Genomic DNA, 26618 nt, shown 5'->3' with positions numbered 1-26618 from the left:
TGCCATTCTAACTGGAGTGAGGTGGTATCTCAATGTTGTTTTGATTTGCATTTCTTTTATGGCTAGGGATGTTGAACATTTCTTCATGTGTCTATTAGCTGCCAATATTCTATATAAAAGACATCCCTGTTCTACTTTACACTGAAAAGTAGGTTTGCTTTAAACATAAAACTTAATACACACACAAAAAAAGTAACAGACTGGGATATAGTTAAGTGTTAGACAAGGCTCTAAGTGTAAACACCAGTATTGCCAAAATAATAATAATAATAATAATTTGGTATCAACCTCAATTGAAAAATCTGTTTCAGTCCTCAACTTTAGCAGTGTTGTAGATCATGTGATAAAAAATGAAAATGATCCAAAATAATACTAAAATATTAAAATGAGAAATTTTTCTTTTGTGCCAGTCCAGGGACAGGACACTGTCCCCTGAACTTCTGTGCTCAAGGCTGGCACTCTATCACTTGAGCTCCACTTCTAGCTTTTGTGGCAGTTAACTGGAGATAAGAGTCTTACGGACTTTCCTGCCCAGACTGGCTTTGAACCTTAATATTTCGCTCTCAGCCTCTTGAGTAGCTAGGATTATAGGCATGAACCCAGCTCTTCAGCTCAAGGCTAGCGCTCTACCACTTGAGCCACAGGGGCCACTTCCAGCTTTTTTTCTCCTTATGTGGTGCTGAGGAACTGAACCCAAGGCTTCATTCATGCAAGGCAAGCATTCTACCACTGAGCCATTTTCCCAGCCCTTAAATAAATTTTAAAATAGTAAAAAATTCCAAGGAATCTTGTGCCACAAAACATCTACTAAAGCCTGAGTCTTCTTTGGACTGACACTGAGGGTAGAATACAACTAGAAATAGAAGGTAATTTCTATCTAAATCCTGACTCAAATTTGGACTTCATAGAAACAACAACACAAATCAACATTTACTAAGTAGTAGATACTCCATACAGGATAATCGCTCTGGATCCTACAATGGAATGGAATAAAAGTAAAACATGTTCTGCTTTCATGAAATTAACATGTTTAAAAAACACATGTTGCAGGGCTCCAGGGGCTCCTCCCTATAATCCTAGCTACTCAGGAGGCTGTAATCTGAGGATTCTAGTTCAAAGCCAGCAGGGGCAGAAAGTCCCCATGAGATTCTTATCCCAGAAAAAGTGGGAAGGGGCACTGTGGCTCAAGTAGTAGAACACTAGCCTTGAGCACAAAGAGACTCAAGACCTGAGTTCAAGCCCCAGGACTGGCAAAAAATAATGTGTAATAACCAAATATGATTTAGCAGAACAGATAGCAAAGCAAAGAGTAAAGCATAATGCAGAAGCAATAGTCTTTAGAAGGCATGAAGATATAGTTAAACTACACAGAAAATGAAAACAAAGTATCTTTTTAAAACCTAGATATATTAGGCAAGACATCCATTGAACTAGGTTGATGGCTTTTAAGTGGAAATATCCTTTGATATATAGTCCTAAAAACAAAGGAAAGAATAATAAAACTCCTAGAAGATTCCTTCCTAGCAATCTGGAGAAAGACACATTTTCTTAATTAAAACTCACATAGCATACATCAGAAAAGAAAGTGTTGGTAAATTAGGCATCATCAAAATGAAAATCAACTCCTTATTTAAGGACACTGTCAAGAAAATAAAAGAGAAACCTGCAACCGGGGAGAAAATATTCATAATCCAGCAATCTGAGGATTCCAATCCAGAGAATTATAAAGAATTCCTAGGAAAGATCAAGCCACCCAATTAATGAAATAGGAAAATTATTTGAATCAGAATTTCACTAAATAAGGCATGCAGCCACCAATAACCATAAAATACAATGTTCCCAATCATCAAACAACAGGAAAGTACAAGCTGAAAGTAAAACAATACAGTGCCACGCCATCACTACAGTAGTTCCACAAGCAAGCAGTGCAAACTGTTGATGAGAATCTAGGGCAGCCGGACGTGTCTATACAATTCCATTGAGAATATAAAGTGGCATGGTCACTTGGAAATACAGTTTCCTGTAAAGTTAAACATTCATCTCTGACCCAGAAATTCCACCCCTACCTATTTCTTCTAGGAAAATGAAAACATATGTTAACAAAAAGACTTAGAGAAAAAAGGTTCACTTCAGATTTATTCATAGCAGTCAAACAATGTCCACTGACAGTATACATTTAAAATTGTGTTAGATTCAAACAAGGAATATTACTCAGCTCTGAAATGGAATAAACTTCTGAGACATGTAAAATTAGAGGTAAGTCCCTAAAATACTTTGGTGACTGAAAGAAGTCAGAAACTAAAGTATGCATATTATGTTTACTCATTGTATATAAATTTTAAAAACAAGTAAAATTAATGTGGCTATAGGTAAGAGCTGTGATTTCCTTTTGTATTCATGGTTGTAATAAATACTTAAAGTGATAAATATGCTAATTACCCAGAATAATATATTATCTATTACCTATCATCATAATATATACATGTATAATATAGTATCTGCTCACATACTCAATCAGACCTAGCAACTCAGAATGTTTGTGTGTGTGTGTGTGTGTGTGTGTGTGTGTGTGTGTGTGTGTGTGTGTTAGTCCTAGGGCTTGAAAGGGTCTGGGTGCTGTCCCTGAGCTTTTGTGCTCAAGGCAAGCAGTCTATCACTCGAGCCACAGCTCCACTTCTGATTTTTTGGTGGTTAACTGGAGGTAAAAGTCTCAGGGACCAGGCTTGTTCCAAACCCCCATCCTCAGATCTCAGCCTCCTGAGTAGCCAAGATTACAGGCATGAGCCACCACTAAAACTCAGACTTCTTAATAACTTAACATTTAGAAGAAAAAAGTCTAAGAATAAGTTTTCTATTTATCATCATGCTTCAGTATAGTATTAGACCATGAGAATGAAGCAATGGGGCTGAGTGTTACCCAGCCCTCATAGGAAGCCTGAATGACTGCACTTGAATAATATACCCTATGATCTGATGGAAGAAAAATATTAGCGCTGCTTCTACCATTTCTAAATGTTTTACAAAACCAGAGCTGAGTTAATTAGCCAGTGCTAATATGAGAAGTCATCAACTGGTAAATGCTCAAAACAAACTATCACAAAAGGCCCTGTACCAAATATTTCTCTCAGCACTTGAATCTCTTTTCAATATTACCAAGATGAGCAGTTGGGGAGTTTTAATTAGACTGTTAGTATATTCAAAAAACATGAATGACAGTAATAACCAGCACACTGAATAGTTGTGGAAGTTCAATAATGAATAGAAGGAATAACGAGAATCCTATCTTTATAGAGTAACTATTGAAATAAAAAGTCTTTAAAGAATATTACTTACAATATTATTGACTACATTACCCTGTAATACGCAGAGTGTGTGTATGTGCACATGTGCACATACATACACACACGCACATACACACACACACAAAGAACCTAGGAGAAAAAAAAAAACAAACTTTTAATTATTGACCCTACAAACCAAAACTTTAAAAAAAAATCACATCAGAAAGGCTAAGGTACAAAATAATTTAATGATAAAAAATTAGAAATTAGACTTTTTAATAAGGCTAAATTATTATGAAATCACCATATATGAAAGTATCCACATGCTTCTTTTATCAATTTGCCTGTTTTAGTTGAAACACTCAGTGATATGAAATATTCATATCTGCTCCATTTCCCTGCAGTCATAAACATCTTGTTTCAACAAATGAGAATCTAATATTATTAATAAATATAAGGGCATGATAACAGATTAATTAAAATTGCTTCTCAGAAATTTTTAATTTCCTTTAGCTTTAAAATAGGATGGGGAAAAGAAATCTGATTATAGAGAAACAACTTCTCTGAAAAAAAATGCAAGATGATCCAGAAGTTTCTGAATCATGAAGCAATTAAGGGAATTGGCCAGAATTCTCAGTGACATCACCAACCTTATCAACCAATCCTGACAGGAAAACTAGTTCTGGTTGGTTCTCACTCTTCTGGCACACTTGGAACTGTGAATTCTGAAAATTAAACCTGCCTTAATATCCAGTTGCTCTTATCCTTGATATTTACAAGCATTTTGTCTCCAAATGGTACAAATATGCAATATGGTCTTGTAGAAAGTACCTAACAATCAGGGAGACATCCCCACCAGAACGTACAATCTTAGAAGCTAGAAAAGCTACATATCAGTATATTCTTGGCTGAATTTCTACAAGAAACTTAGGTTTAAAAGACTATTATAAGACTAATATGAAAAATATTATAGGAGCCTGGTTCCTAGCTACTTAGGAAGCTGAAACCTGAGGATTGCAGTTCAAAGCCAGCCCAGACAAGAAAGTCTGTGAGACTCTTATCTCTACTAAATTACAAAAAAAAAAAAAACAAAAGTAGAGCTGTGGCTCAAGTGGTAGAGCACTAGCCTTGAACAAAAGAAGCTCAGAGAGATTACTCAGGCCCTAAACTCAAGCTCCAGGTCCAGAAAAAAAAAAAAAAAACTCCCAAATAACCATCAATATCCTCTAAAAGATGGACCTGAAATAAGTCCTTTCTCCCCAAGGGTTAAAAGGTTAAAAACCAAGTCACAGAGACTTGATCCAAAATAATCTCTTACAAACAGTTGAAAAGATAAGTAAACTTTTTTTCAGAAGAGAGCTCGAACGAAGCCTGGGAATGGTGGTGGGAGGGTGGCTCAGTGGTAGAGCGTTTGCTTGCCTTGCATGCATGAGGCCCTGGGCTCGATTCCTCAGCACTACATAAACAAAAAAAGCTGAAAGTGGCACTGTGGCTCAAGTGGTACCAGGCCCAGAGTTCAGGCGCACACACACACAAACACATACAAAGTAATTTTTAATATGACATGTATATACAGTGTTTTAGAATCCAGAATGAGAGAAAGAGACAAACAGAGACAGACAGAATGAGGACAACCATCCAGAAATGGAGAGTAGAATGGTAGTCACCAGAAGATGGGGAAATAAGGGACAGGAAAAGAGGAGACACTGGTGAATGGATATGAAGTCACTGTAAGGAGGAATGAATAAATTCTGGTACTTTATTAATACCTATAGTTAATAATAAAGTGTTGTAAATTTCAAAATTGCTAAAGGAGAGTATTTGAAATGTTCTTACCACAAAGAAATGACAATATTTGAAATGTCAGATATACTAATTAGTCTATTCAGTCCTTCCACAATGCAAACACATATCTAAACATCACATTGGACCCTATAAATACATACAAGTATGATTTAACAATTGAAAATAAAACTAAACCAAGTCCTAGTGACTCAATCCTAGCTACTCAGGAGGCAAGATCAAGAGGATCACAGTTCAAGGCAAAGCCAGCGAGAGCAAAAAAGGAAGTTCACAAGACTTCATCTCAACAGAAAAGGCCAAGGCTAGCAAATGTGGAGCCCTGAGTTCAAACCCCAGTACAAAACACACACACACACACACACACACACACACACACACACAAGAAAAATCCCTGTCAAATCAACCGAAAAGATTAGACATGATGGTGTGTGCCTGTTATTCTGCTACAAGAGAAAATGTAAATAGGAGGATCTCAGTCCAGCCTAGCCTGAGAAAAAATCAAGACCCTCAAAACAACCAGAGCAAGGAGTGCTAAAAGCATGGCTCAAATGGTACTATCTCTGCCGGGCAAGCACAAAGACCTGAGTTCAAATGCCAATAGTGCCCTCAACAAATAATTGATTAATTAACTTTTAATGATGCCCAGGGATTGTTAGTAGTGCTTCTCAATCTTGACTGTACATTTGATTCAAGAAGATCAAAGGGGTCGTAGAATTACTCATCCCAAACCATACATCCCAAAGATTCTTTTTTAATTAGTATGGAATGGTTCTCAAGCATTGTTTAATGTCTTAAACCTTCTGGGGGAGGGAGGCGGATTCCTACTGTGCAGCCTGGGTAGAGCAGCAACAATCTAGGGCAGTAATTCCTCAATGCTGGCAGCTGCCACAGAATCATGTCACAAGCTTCAAAATAGAGATGGCTAAATTCTAATGCAGAGGGCACTGAACTGACTCCCTCAGAACGGAATACAAAAAACAGCCCGAGCTAAGTGTTCTCATGCTCAGCCAAGCTTGGGAACGCTTTGATATGGTCCCCTGCAACCCAAAGCATAAACAGCAGCCCCTGAGAATTAGGTAGAATGTTAAGAGTCTGGGACCCCCCCCCCAGACCTTCTGAATCCGAAACTGCATGTTGACCAGCTTCTTCAGGAAGTTCAAGTGTAAGAATGCATCCACCACTATTGTACCTTTAAGTTCCTTTTCTTCTGCAATGGAAAAGCAGACCAGGCAAGTTCACTCAGAGGCTATGGACGTAGGAGAAAGGCATCTGATAGAGGGCCAGTCTTTCTGAGTCTTTCTATTTGTTCTTTGGCACTATATTTCTGAACTGCTATCTAAGCTCTCTCATTGCTCAGCTTCGTTTCAATGTAAGGAAGCCCTTCTTCTTTATAGGAAGTAGGGAGAGAACTACATTGGAGTACTACTACTACTACTACTACTACTGCTACTACTACTACTAACAACTAACTACTAACTACTCCATATTAATCCCACTCCTTAAGTCAATCAGACACAAACTAGGAGAGCAATAATCATGCCTGAAAGAAATTGCAGTAAGAAGACAAATCTTGCCAGGCTCACACCAGTAATCCTAGCTACTCAGGAGGCTGAGATCTGAGGATTACAGTTCCAAGCCAGCCTGAGCAGGAATGTCCATGAGACTCTTATCTCCAATTAACCACCAGAAAACCAGAAGTGGCGCTGTGATTCAAGTGGTAGAGCACTAGCCTTGAGCTCAAGAGCACAGGGACAGCACCCCGGCCAGAGTTCAAGACCCTCAACCATGAAAAAAAAAAAGAAGAAAACAAATCTTAGTGAGTAAACAAAAACACCTTGAAATCACACAGGTTATCTCATTTCTTTCCCTGCTCTGAGCTGCTCCAACTTAACTAGACTGGTTTGGAGTTTTATTACATTGTCTTTTTTTTCACCCTTTGTTCCCTCCATTTATTTGCCACCCTTTTACCCTCCCAAAGACAGATAAATGAACAAACAAGAAAAGAAGATTTAAAAAAAAACAGCAACAAAGGGAAAAAAAACTCTTGTTTCTATTTCCTGGAGTTCATTTCAATAAATATTATTTTATATGATCAGAGACACAGAGACATTGAGCCTTTGTTCTTCCCCTAAAAATCTCCTTTGGTCTCCCTCTGTGTCAACGCCTAGAGTCCTGCATACTTTATCGTGTCCCAGGGTATTTCAGATGTAGCTTCCCCGTACAAGAGAAAACATGCACTATTTGTGTCTCTGAGCTTGGCTTACCTCACTTAACATGATTTGTTCTAGGTCCATCTAGTTCCCTGCAAATGACATAACAGTATTCTTTCTAAGGGCATTGTATTTAGGTAGCAAATTTTTTTAGTCCACTCATCTATTGTAGGGCATCTGGACTGTTTCCATATATTATACTGTCTTTATAGCCAACTATACCCTTCTTGGGTGGAAAAATTCCAGGACACTAGCAATGAATGCAAGGAGGAGAAATGCACAGCAAGAAGCAGGTCAAAGGCAAGGCATCAGTGGCTGGCCTGGAATCGTAGCTACTCAGGAGGCTGAGATCTGAGGATTGTGGTTTAAAATCAGCCTGGGCAGGAAAGTCTGGGAGACGTTACCTTCAACTAAGTACCGCCCCCCCCAAAAAAAAAATCCCAGCATGGTGCTATGGTTCAAGTGGTAGAGCACTAGCCTTGAGCAAAGTGAAGGACAGTACCCAGGCCCTGAGTTCAAACTTCAGGACTGGCACACAAAAAAAGAAAGAAAAAAGAAAAGAAAGTAGGTCAAAAGGTACAAACTTTGCAATTACATAGGATGAGTAAGTCTAGAAACAGCAAAAGGACTATACAATTATAATAGTGTATTTTATATGAATTCATATATGTTGTAAGTGTATGCACATGTGTGTGAGCACTGGGGCTTGCACTGGGTACTAGGCCTGAGCACTGTTCCTTAGCTTATTTACTCGAGGCTAGTGTCCTACCACTTGAACCACAGCTCTATTTCTAGCTTTTTGCTGATTACTTGGGAGATAAAAGTCTCATAAATTTTCTTACCCAAGCTGGCTTTGAACTGAGATTCTCAGATCTCAGCCTCTTGAGTAACTAGGATTATACATGCCAGCACCCACCTGCCTTTTATATTGTACACTAAAAACCACTGAGAGATTTTAGGTGTTACCACAGAGTAAAAAAAAAATCTATATAGAAGTTTTGCATAAGGGAACCTTACTGCATTGTTGGTGGGAGTGTAAGCTTGTTTCACCACTTTGGAAAGCACTATGGAGGTTCCTCAAAAGACTCCACATAGAGCTCCCCTATGACCCAGCAATCCCACTTTTGGGCATTTACCCAAATGATCACAAACAAGACCACACTAAAGCTACCAGTACTATGTTTATTGCAGCATTATTTACCATAGCTAAAATATGGAACCAACCCAGATGCCCCTCAGTAGATGAATGGAACAAGAAAATGTGGTATATATACACAATGGAATTCTATGCCTCTGTCAGAAAGAATTTCATTGCCCCATTTGTTAGGAAATGGAAAGACTTGGAAAAAATTATATTAAGTGAAGTAAGCTAGGCCCAAAGAAACATAAGTCCCATGGTTTCCCTTATTTGCAATAATTAGTATATGTCTGAGAAAAGCAGAAAAGGTCAAATAAGTTGATGTTAGGTGAAATGAACCCCAAGGTAAGTATTCAAATGTTTTTCCTTTCTTGCGATTGTTTCTAATATATTTATAAGATTTATTTTTTTGTTGCTTTGTATGAGCCTCCCCCATGGTATCACCCCTGCTTTCATTGCTTTCATTGTATTTGATGTTGGTATAATTTGTGGAGGGGACCCATTGCAACAAGGAGATGTACAAGTCATTATGTCGAAAAATGAACTTTACAACTTTGGCGGGGGGAGGGGCGGGGGAATGGAGGATGGTGGGGGGAGATGGGAAGGGATGGGAAGGGGAAACAAAGGAGGAGGCAACAATGCTTGATAAGAAATGCACTCATTACCTTGCCCATGTAATTGTAACCCCTCTGTATGGTATTTTCACAATTTAAAAAAAAGTTTTAATTTGCTTGACTTTAGTATTAATTCCAATATCAGTATGTATATCTATATAATTTTTAAGAAACATGTATGTCTATATAGCTTTTAAGAGACATGTAGAAATAAAACAATGGTGGAGCATTTGAGGAGGGCATTAGCTTTAGTTCTTTCTACCTCTCAGCTTGTTTATGCAAATTACCCTCCGGGGAAGTATTACAAAGCATTCACCGGAATTTGCAGGTATTTTAAGACGTGTTAAGTCAACCCCACAAGTTCTCCAATACTGAGAAACAAAGAAGCCATGGAGTGAAGTGGGAAGGAACAGGACTTCACAAAAGGAAACCCTTGCACTAGTTTATCATTTTACCAAGGTCTAGGGCAGCCCCAAGGAAAGCCAACTGGATTTGGTTCGCATGCAGTCATAACTCTGAAGACACAGCTCCTAGGCATCATCTCTGAAATCCTGAAGCCCTGAAACAGAGCTCCTCCAGCAGAGGCAAAGTGAAGGCAGGAATCCAGAAACTCAGCATAGGGCTGTTTCCAGCTACTCTCTGCCATCACAGAGGAAGGGCCAAGATTGAGTGTCCGCAGGCCCCAGCTCCACAATTCACTGATGCAGAAGGGCTAAAGCACTCATGCTCTAAAAATTAGTAGCCAAGACACTAAAACTTTTACATGGATTTTCTAAAGGGGATTGTTTGCATAAGTCTTTTCAAAAATGATAATTGCCATTCACTATAAAGTTAGATTTAGGCCCTGTGCCCAGTGCCTGACACCTGTAATCCTAGCTACTCAGGAGGCTGAGATCTGAGGATCATGGTTTGAAGCCAGCCAGGGCAAGTAAATCCATGAGACTCTTATCTCCAATTAAACACTGTAAAGCCTAAAGTAGAGTGATAGAGTGCCAGCCTTGAGTAAAAATACTAAGGAAAAGCATGCAGTACCTGAGTACAAGCTCCAGTACTAAAAGGAGGGGAGAGAAAAGTTAGTTTTTGTTTAGACTTTTGGCTTTTCAGCAGTATTCACATTATTTCCCACCTAAATTAGTCTTATTAAAATCTAAAGTTATGGATCTCTAATACACAAGACAAACAAGACTGTTCATGCTAATTACCTGGCCTGTCAGGTCTTTTCTGAACTTCATAGAACCCAGAAATCATATCTATACAAAGCTAAACTGAACTAATCTCCCATTAGCTGCGTTCTTTTCTAAAAAAGAAAAAACTTTAAAGAAAAGCTGGAAAGACAGAAGAAAGCTAGATGACCAAGTGATGACACAGATCATCCATCTTCAGAGCTTTACTCCACCAGGCTTCCCCAACTCTAGGAGACCCTCCCCACATCCACTGAAACTTTGGAGTCATTCTTCACACCTCATTCAGGCAAAACGTCACTAAATCCTAATCCCGCCACCTACCAAACACATTGGATACATCGATGTCTCTCTTATCACCACTGATGCTCTTCCTGAGTAGCCACCATCCTATCTCTGGCCAGAACTGCTACAATCGTCTTACAGCTAGTCCCCCTGCTTTCATTCTTTCTCACACCAACCCTTCTACCAACAACCAGCTACCAGCTTTGCACCTTGCTCTGAAGAGGTTCTTCCCTGAACTGTCTCTTCCTCCTCCTGTTGTCCATGTAATCCAGGGGCCCTGGCCTTTAACTTCACAACCTGAGCCATTCATTTTCTCCTTCTCACTTTTGGATTATTCACATATTTCCTCTTGGATGGAAATATGCCTCTTCCCATTTTGCTCATTACTTCTGATGTTAGCTATCTATTTCATACTACTTCCTTACAAAGGCCATGATCTTCTCATCAAAATTAGCCCGACACACATGATGGCAGCACTAAGGGCTCTTCCTTCAGAACACCTGCCACAATTCCCACGTGTATATTCCATGTGGGCGTGTCGAGTATCTGTCTCCCCTACTAGACTTGTTCAGACTGTTTCATCTGTTTGTTGAGCGACCACATCAAATAACAATTCTGAATTCCCTTTTAAAGACATGCCATCAATAAACAATTTTAAGGAAGTACTTAGATGTTGACAAGACTGTAGATAAGTAGCTGAGATATAAAGATTAAGGTTCAAAATCAGCCCATAAAGCAGAGTTTATGGGCTCAGTGGTAGAGCGCTTGCCTTGCATGCATGAGGCTCTGGGTTTGATTCCTCAGCACCACATAAGCAAAAAGAAAAAAGCCAGAAGTGGTACTGTGGCTCAAGTGGTAGAGCACTAGATTTGAGCTGAAGAGCTGAGGGACAGCGCCCAGGCCCAGAGTTCAGGCCCCATGACCGGACCCCCCCCACCCAAAAAAGAGTTTATGGAACTCTAGTTCACCATCAAAAAATCACAAGTGGAGGTGTGGCTAAAGAAGCAGAGTGGCAGCCTTAAGTGAAAAAGCCAAGCAACAGCACAAGGCTAGAGGTTCCATTACCAAAACACACACACACGCACACACACACACATACACACACACACACACGCACGCACACACACACATACACACACACACACACACACACACAGAGCAGATAATGACAATACTAGGTACATTTCTTCAAAGAACTGACAATACTGTCAAATAAATAAATAAATGTTTCCAGGTTCCTGTTATTTCAAATAGCACATGAAAATTTTTAAATTGTGGAGTCTATCTATCATTTGTTTCATCTGTCTTCTAGGTGAGTGGTATCAATAGATTTAAACTTCATATTGAAACAGGACAACATTTTTATTTGGGTTAAATAAAACTTTGGTACAGATGGCTAAACAAAAGCCAAAATCCTTTACATGTCAAGTCCACATGCACAGTTTTGGACTCCAATACGTGTCCTGCCTGTTTTATGTCCCTAACAGAAAGCTAAATATTTTTTTCACATCCTTCTAAAACACACCTTTATCTACCAATTCTATAGCAGTGTTGCAAGGGCACAGATACCCGCAGATTGTACCTTCCACGATGAGACTAATTATCATATAATAATATTGGCAACATGAAGCATACCATCTCTGTGGGAGTTAGAAATAGGCAAAAAAAAAATAGTCTGTTAATTTATTCAAACTTGTTCAGCTGTCATCAAAGATAAAAATATGCCTCCACTTTTCATCTCCTTCAAGATCAGAGGTACATTTTTTAAGTCTCTGTGTTACTTTGATGGCATTAACTTCATGGTTTTTCCATCCGGCCAGAGTGAATGAGAATGCAGACCCTTTCACAGCTGCTTCTGAAAAATCTCATGGTAGAAACAATGGAAATTTTGTTACAGAAAATATTTTCTCCCCTACCCCAAGATAAATGAACAATTCAGTTTCTACTTTCAATAGAAAGAGATGATCAGTTTCTGAAAAGTTTACTGCTCAGAATCATCGAATTAAAATAGAACTGCCACAATGATCCATTTGAGACAGACCACAATACAGCATTCACCTCAATGTACATGTGACTATTTTTCCCTCTGGATTGTATGACAATGAAATTTCCTCAAATACCAAAAGCCAGCTGGGCACCAGTGGCTTTCACCTATAATCCTATCTACTCAGGAGTCTGAGATCTGAGGATCACAGTTCAAAGCCAGCTCAGGCAGGAAAATTCTTAAGAATCTTATCACCAATTAACAATCAAAAAGCTGGTAATGGTGCTGTGGCTCAAACTGGTAGAGCACTAGCCATGAGCACAAAAGCTCAGGGACTATGCCCAGGCTATGAGTTCAAGCCCCAAGACTGGCACACACACATACACACACATATGCACACATACACACACACACAGACACACACTCTAAAGCCTTTAGACATACATTAGTTATATAATCTTGATGAATAAGAGCTAAATCAGCCAAGATGTGTTTATGGGGATGGGAAAGTTACTCGATGTACAAATAAACAAATGTTTTCACAAACAACTCATATCTTTTCTGAAGGGTATGTATCTTTTCTTTGAAGTTAACTTTTTAAGGCAATTAAGCACTAATGGCAGGAAAACTAATGAAGAACTTCAATCAAAGCTGACTTAACCTGAACACGCAATAGAAACACAGAGAAGTTTTTTTTTCCTGAATACATTACGATCCAATTAATTTTCTAAAGCTCTGTCCTAGTTTTTGTTTTAATTTCCACTATATAGGAGGTAACTGTTCAAGAAAAAAATCAAGTTCTACAAATCCAATTTTTTCCTCTTGTGCTAGTCTTCACTGGGACAAGTTACAAGAGACTGAAGTTTTTGTGTTCTTCTGTGGTGTCACAAAAAAACTAACAAGTACTAGATAGACAAGATGGATGTTCCTGTTGTTATAAGTACTAGGTTTATGTCTGAAGGTAGAGGAGGTAAGCAAAAGTTAGCTGTTTGCTGGTTCTAGTTGATTCTTCAAATTAGCAAAAGCTTGATAAAGTGAACCCCATCATGTGTGTGTAAGAGCACATGTGCATGTATATGTACACATTTATCTACTAGGGGCTTAAACTCAGGGCCTTGCACGCTTGCTTGGCTTTTTGGCCCTCTACCACTTGAGCTGCAGCTCCACTTCCAGCTTTTGGGTAGGTAATTGAAGATAAGAACCTCATAGACTTTCCAGCCCCACTGAATTTCAAACTGTGATCCTTAGATCTCAGCCTCCCAAGCAGCTAGTATTACAGGTGTGATCTGCCATCCAAATGCTTGGTGCTCAATTGAGGTCTTAGGAAAATACCAATTACTTGACAGTTTACTTTCTGTAGTTAAAAGAAAAAAAAATCTCTCCTGCTTTATCTTTGTTTCTGAGCTCAACTAATAAGGCAACTCTTGTAGTTCTTTCTTTGGTCTATGATACTTATAAACACATGATGAATACGAGGTCAGTTATGGATACATTCCATGCCCTGAGTCAATATACTGAATGTACCTGCATTAGTTTGTTCTGCACATAGCACTTTTAGAAGATACAAAAGAAAAGAAACAGGTAGGAAAATTCTTATTTCTAAGGGTTGATGCTCTGGTTGAGAAGTAAACCTGAAGAAATATTGAGTGGAAAATCAACAATGAGCCTAAGATTTTTACACTGAAAACAAACATATTAATAATGCCTTTAACACATATAAGAAAGTACTGAAGAAAGGGAAACAAAGGAGGAGGCAACAATGCTTGATAAGAAATGTACTCATCTTGCCCATGTAATTGTAACCCCTCTGTACAGCATTTTCACAATAAAAAAAATTTAAAAAAAAGAAAGTACTGAAGAAAATCAATGTTTCAGGCCAAAAGTAAATAAATTCAGTTCTGGCCACACTGAGGTGTAGATGACAGAGGAGGAGGAGGAGGAGGAGGAGGAGGATGAAAGGGAGAGGAGGACGGAAAAGGAATATGGAGGAGAAAAAATGCCATATTGCGACTTGGGATACGTTTGCTCTGAAATACAAAGTAAAGATACCTGAAGGAGGGATAAGCGGGGTCCTGGGTGACTAGTCCTTTTACAAGAGATCAAGGAAGAACCAAAAAAGGGAGAAGGAGGAGACTAGAAAGAGACTTCACAAGAACAAGATGCAATGGAGTATTATCCAGGCTTAAAGAAGAAGTCAGTACTCATTACCTTATGTATGCCACTGTAACCCCTCTGTACATCACCTTGACAATAAAATTAAATTAAAAACAAAGAAGTCCAACTGTGGCTCAACTAATAGAGCACTAGCCTTGAACAAAAGGTTCAAGGACAGTAACAGGCCTTCAGTTCAAGCCATAGGACCAGCACACAAAAAGAAAAAATGATAGAAGGAATGATAGACTGGAAGGGAGGGAGGGAGGGAGGGAGAGAGGGAGGGTGGGAGGGAGGGAGGGAGGAGGGGGAAAGGAAGATAAAATTATGTCATCTGTATGAAAATGGATAGAACTGAATATTATTATGTTAAGTTAGATAAGCCAAGCTAAGAAAGACAAATACCATATTTTTTGCTTGTATGTAAAATCTACACCTCAAAAAAAAATAATATTGGGCTGGGAAGGTGGCTCAGTGGTAGAGTGCTTGCCTTGCACGCATGAGGCTCTGGGTTCGATTCCTCAGCACCACATAAGCAGAAAAAGCCAGAGTGGCGCTGTGGCTCAAGTGGTAGAGCGCTAGCCTTGAGCTGAAGAGCTGAGGGACAGCGCCCAGGCCCAGGGTTCAGGCCCCATGACCAGCAAAAATAATAATAATAACAATATGATAGAATTGTAAATGGGGGTCTATGGGAGGAGGGGAGCCAATGGGTAGAAGTAGGGAAAGGAGAGGGTAATAGGATTCACCTATGAAAATAATGTATTGAACTGTGTTGTTTTAAATGTTTCCACACTGCCATTGCAGTACATTGAGTTCCACAGAGATGGCACCAGGCTGGGGAGAGGCACAAGGTGCACAGGCATAGGGCGTCTCTGTGCCTCGAAGAGGAAAAACTAAACATGGACAAAGGAGATGCTAAGAAGCTGAGAGGGAAAATGTCATCCATGTGCATTCTTTGTGCAAATCTGCCTGGAGGAGCACAGGATGAAGCCGGGACCCAGATGCCTCCACCACCTTCTCCAAGTGTTCTAAAAAGTGCTCAGAGAAGGGGAAGACTATGTCTGCGAAAGAGAAAGGGAAAACTGAAGACATGGCCGAGACAAACAAGGATCATTATGAAAGAGAAGCAAAAGCCTACATCCCTCCTAAAGGGGAAACAAAAAAAAAGTTCAGGGATCCCAATGTACCCAAGAAGGCATCCTTCGACTGTCCTGTTCTGTTCTGAGTATCACCCTAAAATCAAAGGGGAACATCCTGCTGTCTACTCAGGATGTTGCCCACAAAAGTGGGGAGGGGGAGATGTGGAACGACACTGCTGCAAATGACAAGCAGCCTTACAAGAAACACATGAAGGAAAGCTGAAGGAAAAACACACAAAAAATATTGCTGCCTACTGAGCTAAAGGAAAATCTGCTGCAGCAAAATGGGGAGTCGTGAAGGCTGAAAAGAGCAAGAAAAAAAAGGAAGACGAAGATGAAGACAAAGACAAAGATGAAGACGAAGAAGAGGAGAGGAGGAGGAGGAGGAAGAAGAAGAAGAAGTTGGTTCCCATAGTTCTTTTTTCCTTGTCTATATTAAGTCTCCTCTCTCCCCCTCCCTTATACAACTCACTCCTTTTAAAGAAAAAAAATACTGAAAGGTAAATCTGTGTGAGATTTGTTTTTAAACTGTATACTGTCTTTCTTTAAATAGTTAACACACTATCGAATATGTCTAGAGAGCCCTGTGGTGGTGGTATTTTCACCAGCCACTAACCTTGCCTGGTACAGAATAGAGCATGTAAACTGACATGGAAATTCAAAGCAGGTTCTTGTTGGTGCACAGCACAAATTAGTTATATATGGGGATGGTAGTTTTTTCATCTTCAGTTGTCTGATACAACCTATAAAAATAGTTGTTGTCCTGTTAACTGAAGACCACTCTGTAATTGCAAAAAGAAAACAGAAGTTACAGCTATTCTGTTGACATTCTGAATGCTCCTAGTAAACATAATGTTTATTTAAAAAAAACTGTTTTTAAAGTGAGGGAGAAGAGGGAAAGAAGTTAGAAAAGTAATATAGATAGTGTAAATTTGATCAAAGTACATTGTATACCAATTTATGCTAATAAAATGGTTTAGAAATAAGAGCTTATTTTAAAAAATAAAGGATGAAGCTGAACAGAGGAACCTGTGTAGGGAGAGGGTGGCAAAATATTCTTCAATCCTGCAAAACCATAAATATACAAAGAAAAGGCCTTCAGATTAATAAGAATGGTCACTTGACAGAAATCAGTTGCAAATCAAAAGGCTGAGACTTTAGGATGGAGACTTTGCCAACCCAGACAGGAAAGCCCATGGAAGAGACTCTTATCTCCACTTAGCCACCAAAGAGTCAGAAGTAGAGGTGTGGCTCAAGTGGTAGAGTGCCAGCTTTGAGCAAAAAAGCTAAAAGACAGCCCCCAGGCTCTGAGTTCAAGCCCCAGTACTGGCACACATGTGTGTACATGTGTGTGCGTGTGTGCATACACACACACACACACACACAAGAAATTAGTTGCAACGAAGTATGAAACAAAATGGAAACTCAAAGTTCAAGGTGTCAGATGGTGCATTTGAAGATTTAAACAAATAAAAGATAAAAACAAACTAAGCAACTCAAGGGCAACAATGTGAGGGAGGGAATGAGAGAGAAAGAGGGAACAGCTTACACTAAACAAAAGGAAAGAAAGGTACATATAACCCGATGTGGAAGAAGTAGTTGTATTGTCAAAGCTCATAGAATTCACAAATCACAGCATTACATACTAGACACTCTACTCTGCACAAATTACCTCATTTAATCCTCACTCTACCCACATAAGCTAAGTACCATTATGACTTATTTAACACATAAGGAATAGGTATGGTAAGTAAGTCAAAGAGGAATTCTAACATAGGCCTCCCCTAATATGCATTAAGGGAATTAAAAAAAAGAAGAAACATGTTACTTCATTTATTATTCAAAATCAGTACCAGATCACTGCCCAGCACATAGTAGATACTCCATAAATTTTGGTGCATTGATGAATAGTTAACTGGAAGACTGGTGCATGTCCAACAAAGAAGTTACAGAATTGTGTTAGTCTATTTAACCCCCATTGTAGAATGTCTCAATTCTTATAATGCTATAAGTATACAAAAATAAAGTCATTGTGCTTTAATTTCCCGTGAATTAAAGGGGGAAAAAAAGGCTTACAGAAAAGCTCAGCATAAAAGCTAACCTTTCCCCACAATCCAAGTGGGTTAATCAATATTTAGTTAAATTTGGCAATCTGAGGTTGGCCTGCTGTGACCTCCAGCAAAACGCTCAGAAAATGCTTAAGGAGGCAAGGATTGATTCCCACATATACAAATCTACCCTTAGTAACTCCGAACTGTGAAGCTGTTAAAAATAATTTAATTACAATCTAAAGGTGTATAACAGCTCTCTCCTATAAAAATAGTCTGGTGGGTGAGCTCTTGGAGATTAAAACCAAAATGGCAGACACTAACACAGTTGTACCTCAAGTTGGAATAGGGGACAAAAGTGGCAGCCTTTCATGGCCATCTCTTGGGCTTTCATGAGCACCTCTGATTTGCTTTGGGCCTGTGATTTCTGTTTTCAGATATACACATTGAATCATTTAAATATTTTAAAGTATATAATTTCTTATATGGCCTTACTTAATGGATTGAGTTACCATTATTTGGGAAAGATCAATTATGAACATGATTACTTTAGGGGACAAGAAAAAGCAGTCATTTATTCAACTAGTACTTATCAGTACTATTGCTCTGCATAGCTGAGGGTCTAAAAGTACCGGTAAAGCATGACCCAATCCTAAAGGCTTGGTTCCTAAACCAAAATCCTCATGGCTTCCCAGTTACATCATTATGTCTAGAAAGTTAGGATTAAGTATCTCAGCTCAGATCTCAAACAGCTTCTCTCCCAAAGATAATAGTCTTGTGGAGTTTCCTGCCTGGGCTGTTTTCAAGTCATACTTAGTAGCTTATATTTACTTCATACAGAAATAGTTTCTATTTCTTTAATTGCAAAAATGAAAAAGAAAACTATTTCCAGAAAAATGTCAAAGTGTTCCAACCATTCTTCCTTTGTAAAGTTTTTATGTGTTCTGTTTTTCCATGTGAAAACTTAATGAGGCTGGGAAGGTAGCTCAGTGATAGAATTCACATGCATGAGGCCCTGGGTTTGATTCCTCAGCACCACATAAACAGAAAAAGCCAGAAGTGGACCCTGTGGCTCAAGTGGTAGAGCACTAGCCTTGAGCTGAAGAACCGAGGGACAGCACCTAGGCCTAGAGTTCAAGCCCCACAACTGACTAAATAAATAAATATTTACAAACATAATGGATCACAGAACAACTAATTACACTATACAAATATGTCACTTTATTGTATAATAATATCTACACAGAGCCAAATGCTATTGTCTGAAATACACATTGATTTATATGACAGTAATTATCGCTGGCTTCATTTGTTCAAGTATTTTCACTCAAGGCTGCTACTCTGCTACTTCAGCCACACCTCCACTGGAGACTTTTTGTTGGTGGACTGGAGTTCCATGAACTCTTCTTTCTGGGCTGATTTTGAACTTTAATCCTTATATCTCGGTCTCCCAAGTAGCTATTTATCTACAGTCTTGTCAACATCTAAGCACTCACTTAAAATTGTTTATTGATGGCATGTCCTTAAATGGGAATTCAGAATTGTTATTTGATGTGGTAGCTCAACCAACAGTGGTAGATGAAACAGTCTGATGTGGCCCCTGACCTCATGGATCTCAAAGTCTAGTAGGGGAGACAGATACTCAACACACCCACATGGAATATAGACTTAGCAATTGTGGCAGGTGTTCAGATGACAGAGTGCTGTCATCATGTATATTGGGGCTAATTTTGATTAGATCATGGCCTTTGTAAGGAAGTAGTGTGAAATGGATAGCTAACATCAGAAGTTATGAGTGCGTGGGAAGAAGCATATTTCCAGCAAAGAGAAAACATGTGAATAATCCTAAAGTGAGAAAGAGAAAATGAATGGCTCAGGTTGTGAAGTTGTGGATTACAGGGACAACAGGAGGAGGAAGTACGCAATGAAATTCTATGCTTCCATCAGAAAGCATGACATTGCCCATTCATGAGGAAACGGAAAGACTTGGAAAAAAAATCATATCAAGTGAAGTAAGGTAGATCCAAGGAAACACAGATGCCATGGTTTGCCTCATTTGTAATAATCAGTATATGTCTAGGATAGTCCTAGCAGAGTAGCTCAGTAACTATGTACATATGCCCATATAAGATGATACTACGCAAATTGAACTCCAAGGTAAGAAAACAAGAGGTTTTTCTTTGTTGTTGTTGTTTTTCATGTATTATGTGATTTCTTTTTCCTTTTGTGTTCCCTGCTCCCCTATGGTTTATCCCCTGTTGTCACTGTATTAGATTTTGGTACCCTGGGTATTGTATATATGTTTATCTGAATTAGGGAAGGGGAACAACAAAATGGAGAGGCAAAGGACACTGGGAAAACAAATGCAACAGAAATATTGATGAGACAATTTGTTGGAAATGAACGATACAAATTGGGGGAGGGAAGTTGAGGGGGAGAGAAAGTGGGAGATAACGAAAGAGGGGATAACAAAAAATCGTTAAGATATCTAGAAAAAAAGGGAAATTCTGCTGAAACAGTAAATATGAAGCATTATGTTCATGGCATCTTTTTGGAGTATTGTACATTTAATATATATTGCCATGAGACTGAGATTATATATTATAATAGAATTTTACCTGCTAAAAAAGTATGCTGCCTAAAATATATGAATATATATGAATATAATATATGAATATTATAACCATGAATATTAAGTGTGTGATTGGCATTACGCAATAATATTTGCTATTTTATTAATACCATATTCATTCAGTCACAAAATGTTGGTCAACACAAAATAAATTTTAATAATTAAATAAATACCTTCATTAAACATTCCTGGGTGTCTTATGTTTTAAATACAACTAACTACACTGACACCAGCACAAGGCCCTCACACCCCCTGGGGAGACGGGGGATGTGGATGGAAGAGGAAAGAAAATACGTTGGTTACTTGTGGCAGAACCTACAGCGACCCCTTGTGGTAAATGGTAACCACAAACAGACGGTAGGGAAATACCACCACCACTGCCTGGCCTCACTCCTCCAAGCTAGGCAACAGCTGCTAATCACAACGAAAGTACAAGATAAACATTGACTAAACTAACAGCTTTCTGCATGGAAATCCATTCAGTCATTACCAATTAAAACAACTATTATCACTCCCTTCCATTCAAAACCAGTGGTTGGGATAGTTGTTTTGGTAGGCTGGTGGTTAAAAGATGAGTAAATGGATCTCTTATACAATCTACTCTGCAATGAAGCCAAAGAAAGACACTGGTGGAGACACTAGTGTCCAGGGTAGGCAGCCCTCCGGCCAGCAAAGCACAGCCTCTGTTACATAACACTGTGTGGGCCCAACTCTCTGGCTTGTTCATCCAAGTTATTTAGGAAGTGGTCAGTATAATTTCAACCTCTTGGATTATTTTGGAAGTTAGAAATGGCATATTAGAAGACATGGGTAAGCCAATGCTTCAAGAACACTATAGGGTTTTATCAGGATTTCCTGAATAGTGTCTTTAGATGTTGAAGAAAATCTTTCAAGAAAAACAAAATTTATAAGAGAAAAAGTTGTATGCCTTCCACCTTCTGTTTAAAATTGGATGATAATTAAGGTTACTGTGTCTTGTGTGGAATTTTTTTTACTTCACTTTTTCTCTGTTTCCTGTATGTTTCTGTTTAAAAGCTCCATTTTTATAAGTATCAATTCGAGCATGAAAATAATTTTGGATTTTTCTACAAATAAGAGATGACTGAATAAAAAGTATATTAAAAAAAATGCCTGTACAACCCAGCTATGGGGGGGGGGACAGAAGAGGAAGGAAGGGAGAGAGAGAAGGAAGGAACGAAGGAACGAAGGAACGAAGGAAGGAAGGAGGGAGGGAGGGAGGGAAGGAAGGAAGGAAGGAAGGAAGGAAGGAAGGAAGGAAGGAAGGAGAGAGAAAGCCTGAGGATATTGAGTTTTTCCTCTTTGAAGCTTCGTAGCTTATAAAATACTACCTCCTCTGTTGTCTTCATTCCTGAACCCTGTATGCTCCAAAGAGAAAAATACTACTAGATTTTCATAATGGCAGAAAAATTCATCTAATATTTCACAGGGTTTAGGAAATCATAAGCAATAATTAATGCCAAATACAACTATCGATGTGTAGCCATACTTTCTCAAAACAACAACCTGGATTACTGTCATCCCTTCTGCCTACCTCTTAAGAGTGTGGAAGAATGGGACTATGGTCCAGGGGGTGAATTTGTTCACAGTGCACTGCATGTGGGTGTAGAAATATCACAATGAAACCACCTCATAGTATACATGTCAATTTAAAAACAATTAAAATTTCACTAAGGAAAACTAGCCTGATAACATCTAAACAACAACTTAGTCAATAAGCATTTGGGTAAGGGGTCTTGCTCAGATATAATAAACCCATCTTCCCTTCCTAACTTATTTTAATCCAACTTGCTACAGATTTTCCCTAAACTTATCCGTCATTGATAACAAGTAACCTAATACTTCAAAATACTAGAAAGGGCCTTGAATACTTCCAATAGAAACAAGTGATAGCCGGTGCCACTGGCTCATGCCTGTAATCCTAGCTACTCAGGAGGCTGAGATCTGAGGATCACAGTTCAAAGCCAGCCTGGGCAGGAAACTCTGTGAGACTCTTATCTCCAATAAACCACTAGAAAACCAGAAATGGTACTGTGGCTCAAGCTGTAGAACACTCGCCTTGAGCTAATAAGCACAGGGAAAGTGCCCAGGCCCAGAGTTCAAGCCCTATGACCGACAAAAATAAAAAGAAGTGATAAATGGCCAGGTGCCTCCAATTATCACTGAAAAATTAGAAGAGGAGCTGTGGCTCAAGTGGTAGAGCACTAGCCTTGAACAAAATAGCTAAGGGACAAAATCCAGGCCCTAATGAGTTCAGGACCCAGAACCAGCACAAAAAATAAAATAAAATAAAATGAAGTGATAACTATCCAATGTGATAGACATGCCATTTACTCTGATCTGATCATTTTACATGGCATGTGTGTATTAAAATGTCACTGAGCCTCGTGCACATGCACATCCTATGTGTCAATCAAAAATAAAAATACATATATTTTTAAACCTGTCAAAACATCCCTATTGCCTTTACAATTCTTAATATGTCCTCTCTATTTACTAAAAACCATACATTAAGATTTGTTTTATTCCTAATTTGTCTGAAAATGATTGAAACAAGTCTTTCATCTTAAAAATAAAAAAAAAAAAAAAAAAAAACCCTGTTTCTCCTAGTTTGAGATTTGGCTACCATGCATATACGTATATGTTTGTGTGTGTGTGTGTTTTTTTTGTGTGTGTGTGTGTGTGTGTATGTGTGTGTGTGTGTTGTCCAATCCACTCCATGGCCTCATTATTTTACTTTATAAACTGAAACACCAGGAACAACTTACAATGCTAAATAGGAAAGTAAACATCCAGTCTTAAGTGGTGTAAACCAACCAGCAAATCGGCTATAGTTGTCACTTTTAGGGCACCGAATACAGCATTGATATTGAGAGAAATTGCAGCTAAGGAGTTTGAAGTTTTATTAGGAAATCCTTTGGTTTAGATGCTGTATTCAAATTTGCCAAACTCCTTGATCCTTCATTCTGCACTGAAAACTTCTCTGATGGATTTATAACCGGCAGAGATTTCAGGTTAGCTACCTATAGACAAAAATAAATGCTTGAGGTTTTCTCTCGCTAACCTTTTCATACCTCCTCCTCTCCCCTCCTCTCCCTTCCCTTCTCCTCTTCTCCTCCTCCCCTCTCTTCATCTCTCCCTCCTCTCTCCTCCTCTCCTCTCTTCTTTTCTCTTCGCCTTTCCTGTTTCTTCTCTTCTTCACCCCTTCCCTCCACTCTCCCCTCTCCCTTCCCCTTACCTCCCTTCTTCTCCCTTCATTCCTCCTTTCTCTTTCTCTCCCCCCAAACTCTGATTTCCAGAGGATTTTTTTTCCTACATCTACATCTCTTTCTTTCTTTTTTGCTTCCTCTGTCTCTTTCTGTGTTTAAGATGTCTGTCTGTGTACTTACAGGTTTTCATATCCTCTGGGCCTTGTCTATGTGTATTTCTTTTTGACTCTTGTACATGATCAAACTTTTCAGAAGAAAAATGATGTTTTATCAGAAAGAGGTCAATAAACAACTGAAAGCCCCTGTTTCTTCAATTCTTGCATCAAACAAGGAGTGCTAGCTCCTTGAATTTCTTTTCCCGTTAAAGCTGGGCCAACACATCTAATGTTGTTAAGTCAGTGACTAATGAATTGCTCAATATGACAATCCTGATTTCTCTATAAGAATCCTGAAGGAAATTTTCTTTGTTAATTTCAATTAAATATAATCTCTGCAGAAGAATTATTCAATTTCTTTGCCAAGTCAAACAGCAAAGACAACTGTGGGATACTTCCACATGGATGTGTAGAGCAAAAAAACAGTGTAATTCTAAGTTCTGAAGTCCTCGTGAGAGAAGTACTGAGACTATTGAATATTTGCCATACATAGACATGCACATACATTCAAAGAAAGCTTTGGGGTTTTGAATGATGGTATTTCAAAGTTAGCCATAGGCAACAAGAGGTGGAATTTTTAAATGTCAACACAGATAAATGTGCACTCACACTTGGTGTCCTCCATGGAAAGTAACATTAAACCAATGAAGCAATTAGGAGCACAACGTGTAAAAAAGATTAAGCATTCATTCAGTCAGATGTCAGATGTAAAATGGAGGAAACAGAAGCAGCTAGTCCTGGGCCTCACCGATGTTAATTTCACGCTATACCTAAAACAAAACCTATGCTAAAGAATGGATCATCATTCCAATCTGTGTAAGAAGTTTCAACCAAAGATGCTACACTGGTAAGTTTCCATCCAGAGAGTCTCCTTCCTCTTTCCCTTCCCTGAGTAAAGACAAGAGAGCTTGTGCATTTTCTCTATGGCCTTCTCTGAAAAGTCCTCTTACAGACCAAATTATACAAAGTGGAAATGACCCAAGAGGATCAGAAAGCTGGGATCACCTAGCCATATCTTAGATAGCTGGGTCCAATAACCTTCAGATCTCAACAACTCCTAGTTAGAATAGTAATACCCTTCTGAATTCTAGAGCTATATCTAATATTTATACAAGGTAAGATCGGAGTCTAGAAACTGCCTACCATTATAAATGTACAGGTTATATGATTATAAAATTGAAAATGCATAGGAATTCTCACTAGGATGGCTAAAAGCATTACAAATATTACAAGTAGGCCAGGGCCCTGTTAACTATGTTTGTTTGGGATTTGTTGTTGTTGTTGTTTTCAATCTAACCATAATACTACTGCTCTAGACTTGCATCATGTCAGGCACTGACCAAAGTAAAAGAAATAAGTCACAGACCTCAAATTAAAGCCAAATACCACACTGGAAATTCAGAGGACATATTCCGGGATATTCATAGGCATACGGTCCTAAAACCGGAGGACATACATGCAAGCCCGGTTTTAGAGGAGACACTCATCTAAGAATCGGTGTCACCCAATCTACTAACTCGGAGGAAGCATCCTTTGGTTGGATCATTTATTATCACTGGAGTCTGCCTCTGTATTGTCCATGAGGCAGGACCTTCCTAAAACCAGGGGACATGTCTGAATCACATTTCATCCAAAGGGCCCACACAGAGTGAGTGGTGTAAGGCACCAAAATAAGTATTGTTTCCATGGATGACTGAATAAACAAGGGCTCAGTGGACGGCAGGGAGTATTCCCACTGCTTTTGTTCTGAGGTTCACTCTCCTAGGTATACAGAATTGTCTTTCTCATAACTCTCCAGGCAAAGGGCCTCTGAATAAAATGAAAGGCCATTGAAGGGGAAAAAAAACTTTAAACTTGCTCGTGAAGTTAAAAATTACGTTAAAGAATTTCCAACACCAAGAAGATAGAGATATCAGTAAAACGAAAAGTTTACACAGCCTGATGTGTGAAATTTATAGCAGCCCCCACGCAAAATACATTGTGGTAGATGTGTGCATAAATGGATGGTTATTCTTTAAGACACTTTTTGAACCTTTGTTTCTGTAGCAGGGCAAAACAGCAGTTTCTGAAAGCGTCTTCCAGTTGTATTTAAAAAAAAAACCAATAGTTCCTCCCTTCCTTCTACAGTGTCTGTTGTTTAAGGCACACGAAATAGATGCTAGGGAACCAATGCACAAGGGGAAAAATGAAAAGAAACTTCACCCACAAATCTGACCCCTACAATTGCCTTCCTGTTTCCCAAGCACCGGTTCTATTTTCTAGTTAGGTTCCATTCCTACTGCTGGATTCCTAACACTGAGACCAAAAACAAAAAAGAAAGACTGACATCTGATTAAGTAGCCACTTGGACTACCAGTCTCATTTTAAAGGCAACCCTCTTCTGCGACTAGCTCTAAGAATTTAGTCAGCGCCTGCAGCCTACTAAGGCGAAAAAATTATATATATAATTTATATATATATATATATGTTAGAGGATGGTCCAGAAAAGATTTCTGATCAAAGCCAAATTCCAATCTACTCTCCAGAGGTACCCCCCTCCCTCCCTCTCTGTCTCTCTCTCTCTCTGTCTCTCCCTCTCTCTCTCTTTCTCCCTCTGTCTCTGTTTGTCTCTCTGTCTCTGTCTGTCTGTCCCTCTTCTCTGTCTCTCCCTCTCTGTCTCTGTCTCTGTCTCTCTGTATCTCTCTGTCTGTCTGTCTCTGTCTCCGTCTGTCTCTCTGTCTCTGTCTGTCTCTCTGTTTCTCTCTGTGTCTCTCTGTCTGTCTCTGTCTCT

The 26618-nt window shown here is 39.0% G+C and overlaps 1 protein-coding gene and 1 pseudogene across 1 annotated transcript in view; one reads left to right on the top strand and one right to left on the bottom strand.

The window, feature by feature from the left end:
* Positions 1 to 15510, bottom strand: part of Kcnh5 (potassium channel, voltage gated eag related subfamily H, member 5) — a 275839-nt gene extending 260329 nt beyond the window's left edge. The window contains exon 1 of the mRNA XM_013013844.1: positions 15441 to 15510. Coding sequence (XP_012869298.1) covers positions 15441 to 15510 — 70 coding nt within the window. The remainder of the gene's footprint in view (positions 1 to 15440) is intronic.
* A 36-nt stretch (positions 15511 to 15546) lies between these two features.
* On the top strand, positions 15547 to 16181 carry LOC105984778 (annotated as a pseudogene).
* The last annotated feature ends 10437 nt before the right edge of the window (positions 16182 to 26618 follow it).

Source organism: Dipodomys ordii, unplaced genomic scaffold (assembly GCF_000151885.1).
Source record: "Dipodomys ordii isolate 6190 unplaced genomic scaffold, Dord_2.0 Scaffold2, whole genome shotgun sequence".
In the NCBI taxonomy this organism is placed as follows: domain Eukaryota; kingdom Metazoa; phylum Chordata; class Mammalia; order Rodentia; family Heteromyidae; genus Dipodomys; species Dipodomys ordii.
The sequence above is the reverse complement of the archived record's forward strand: the minus strand, read 5'-3'. Positions and strand labels throughout refer to the sequence as shown.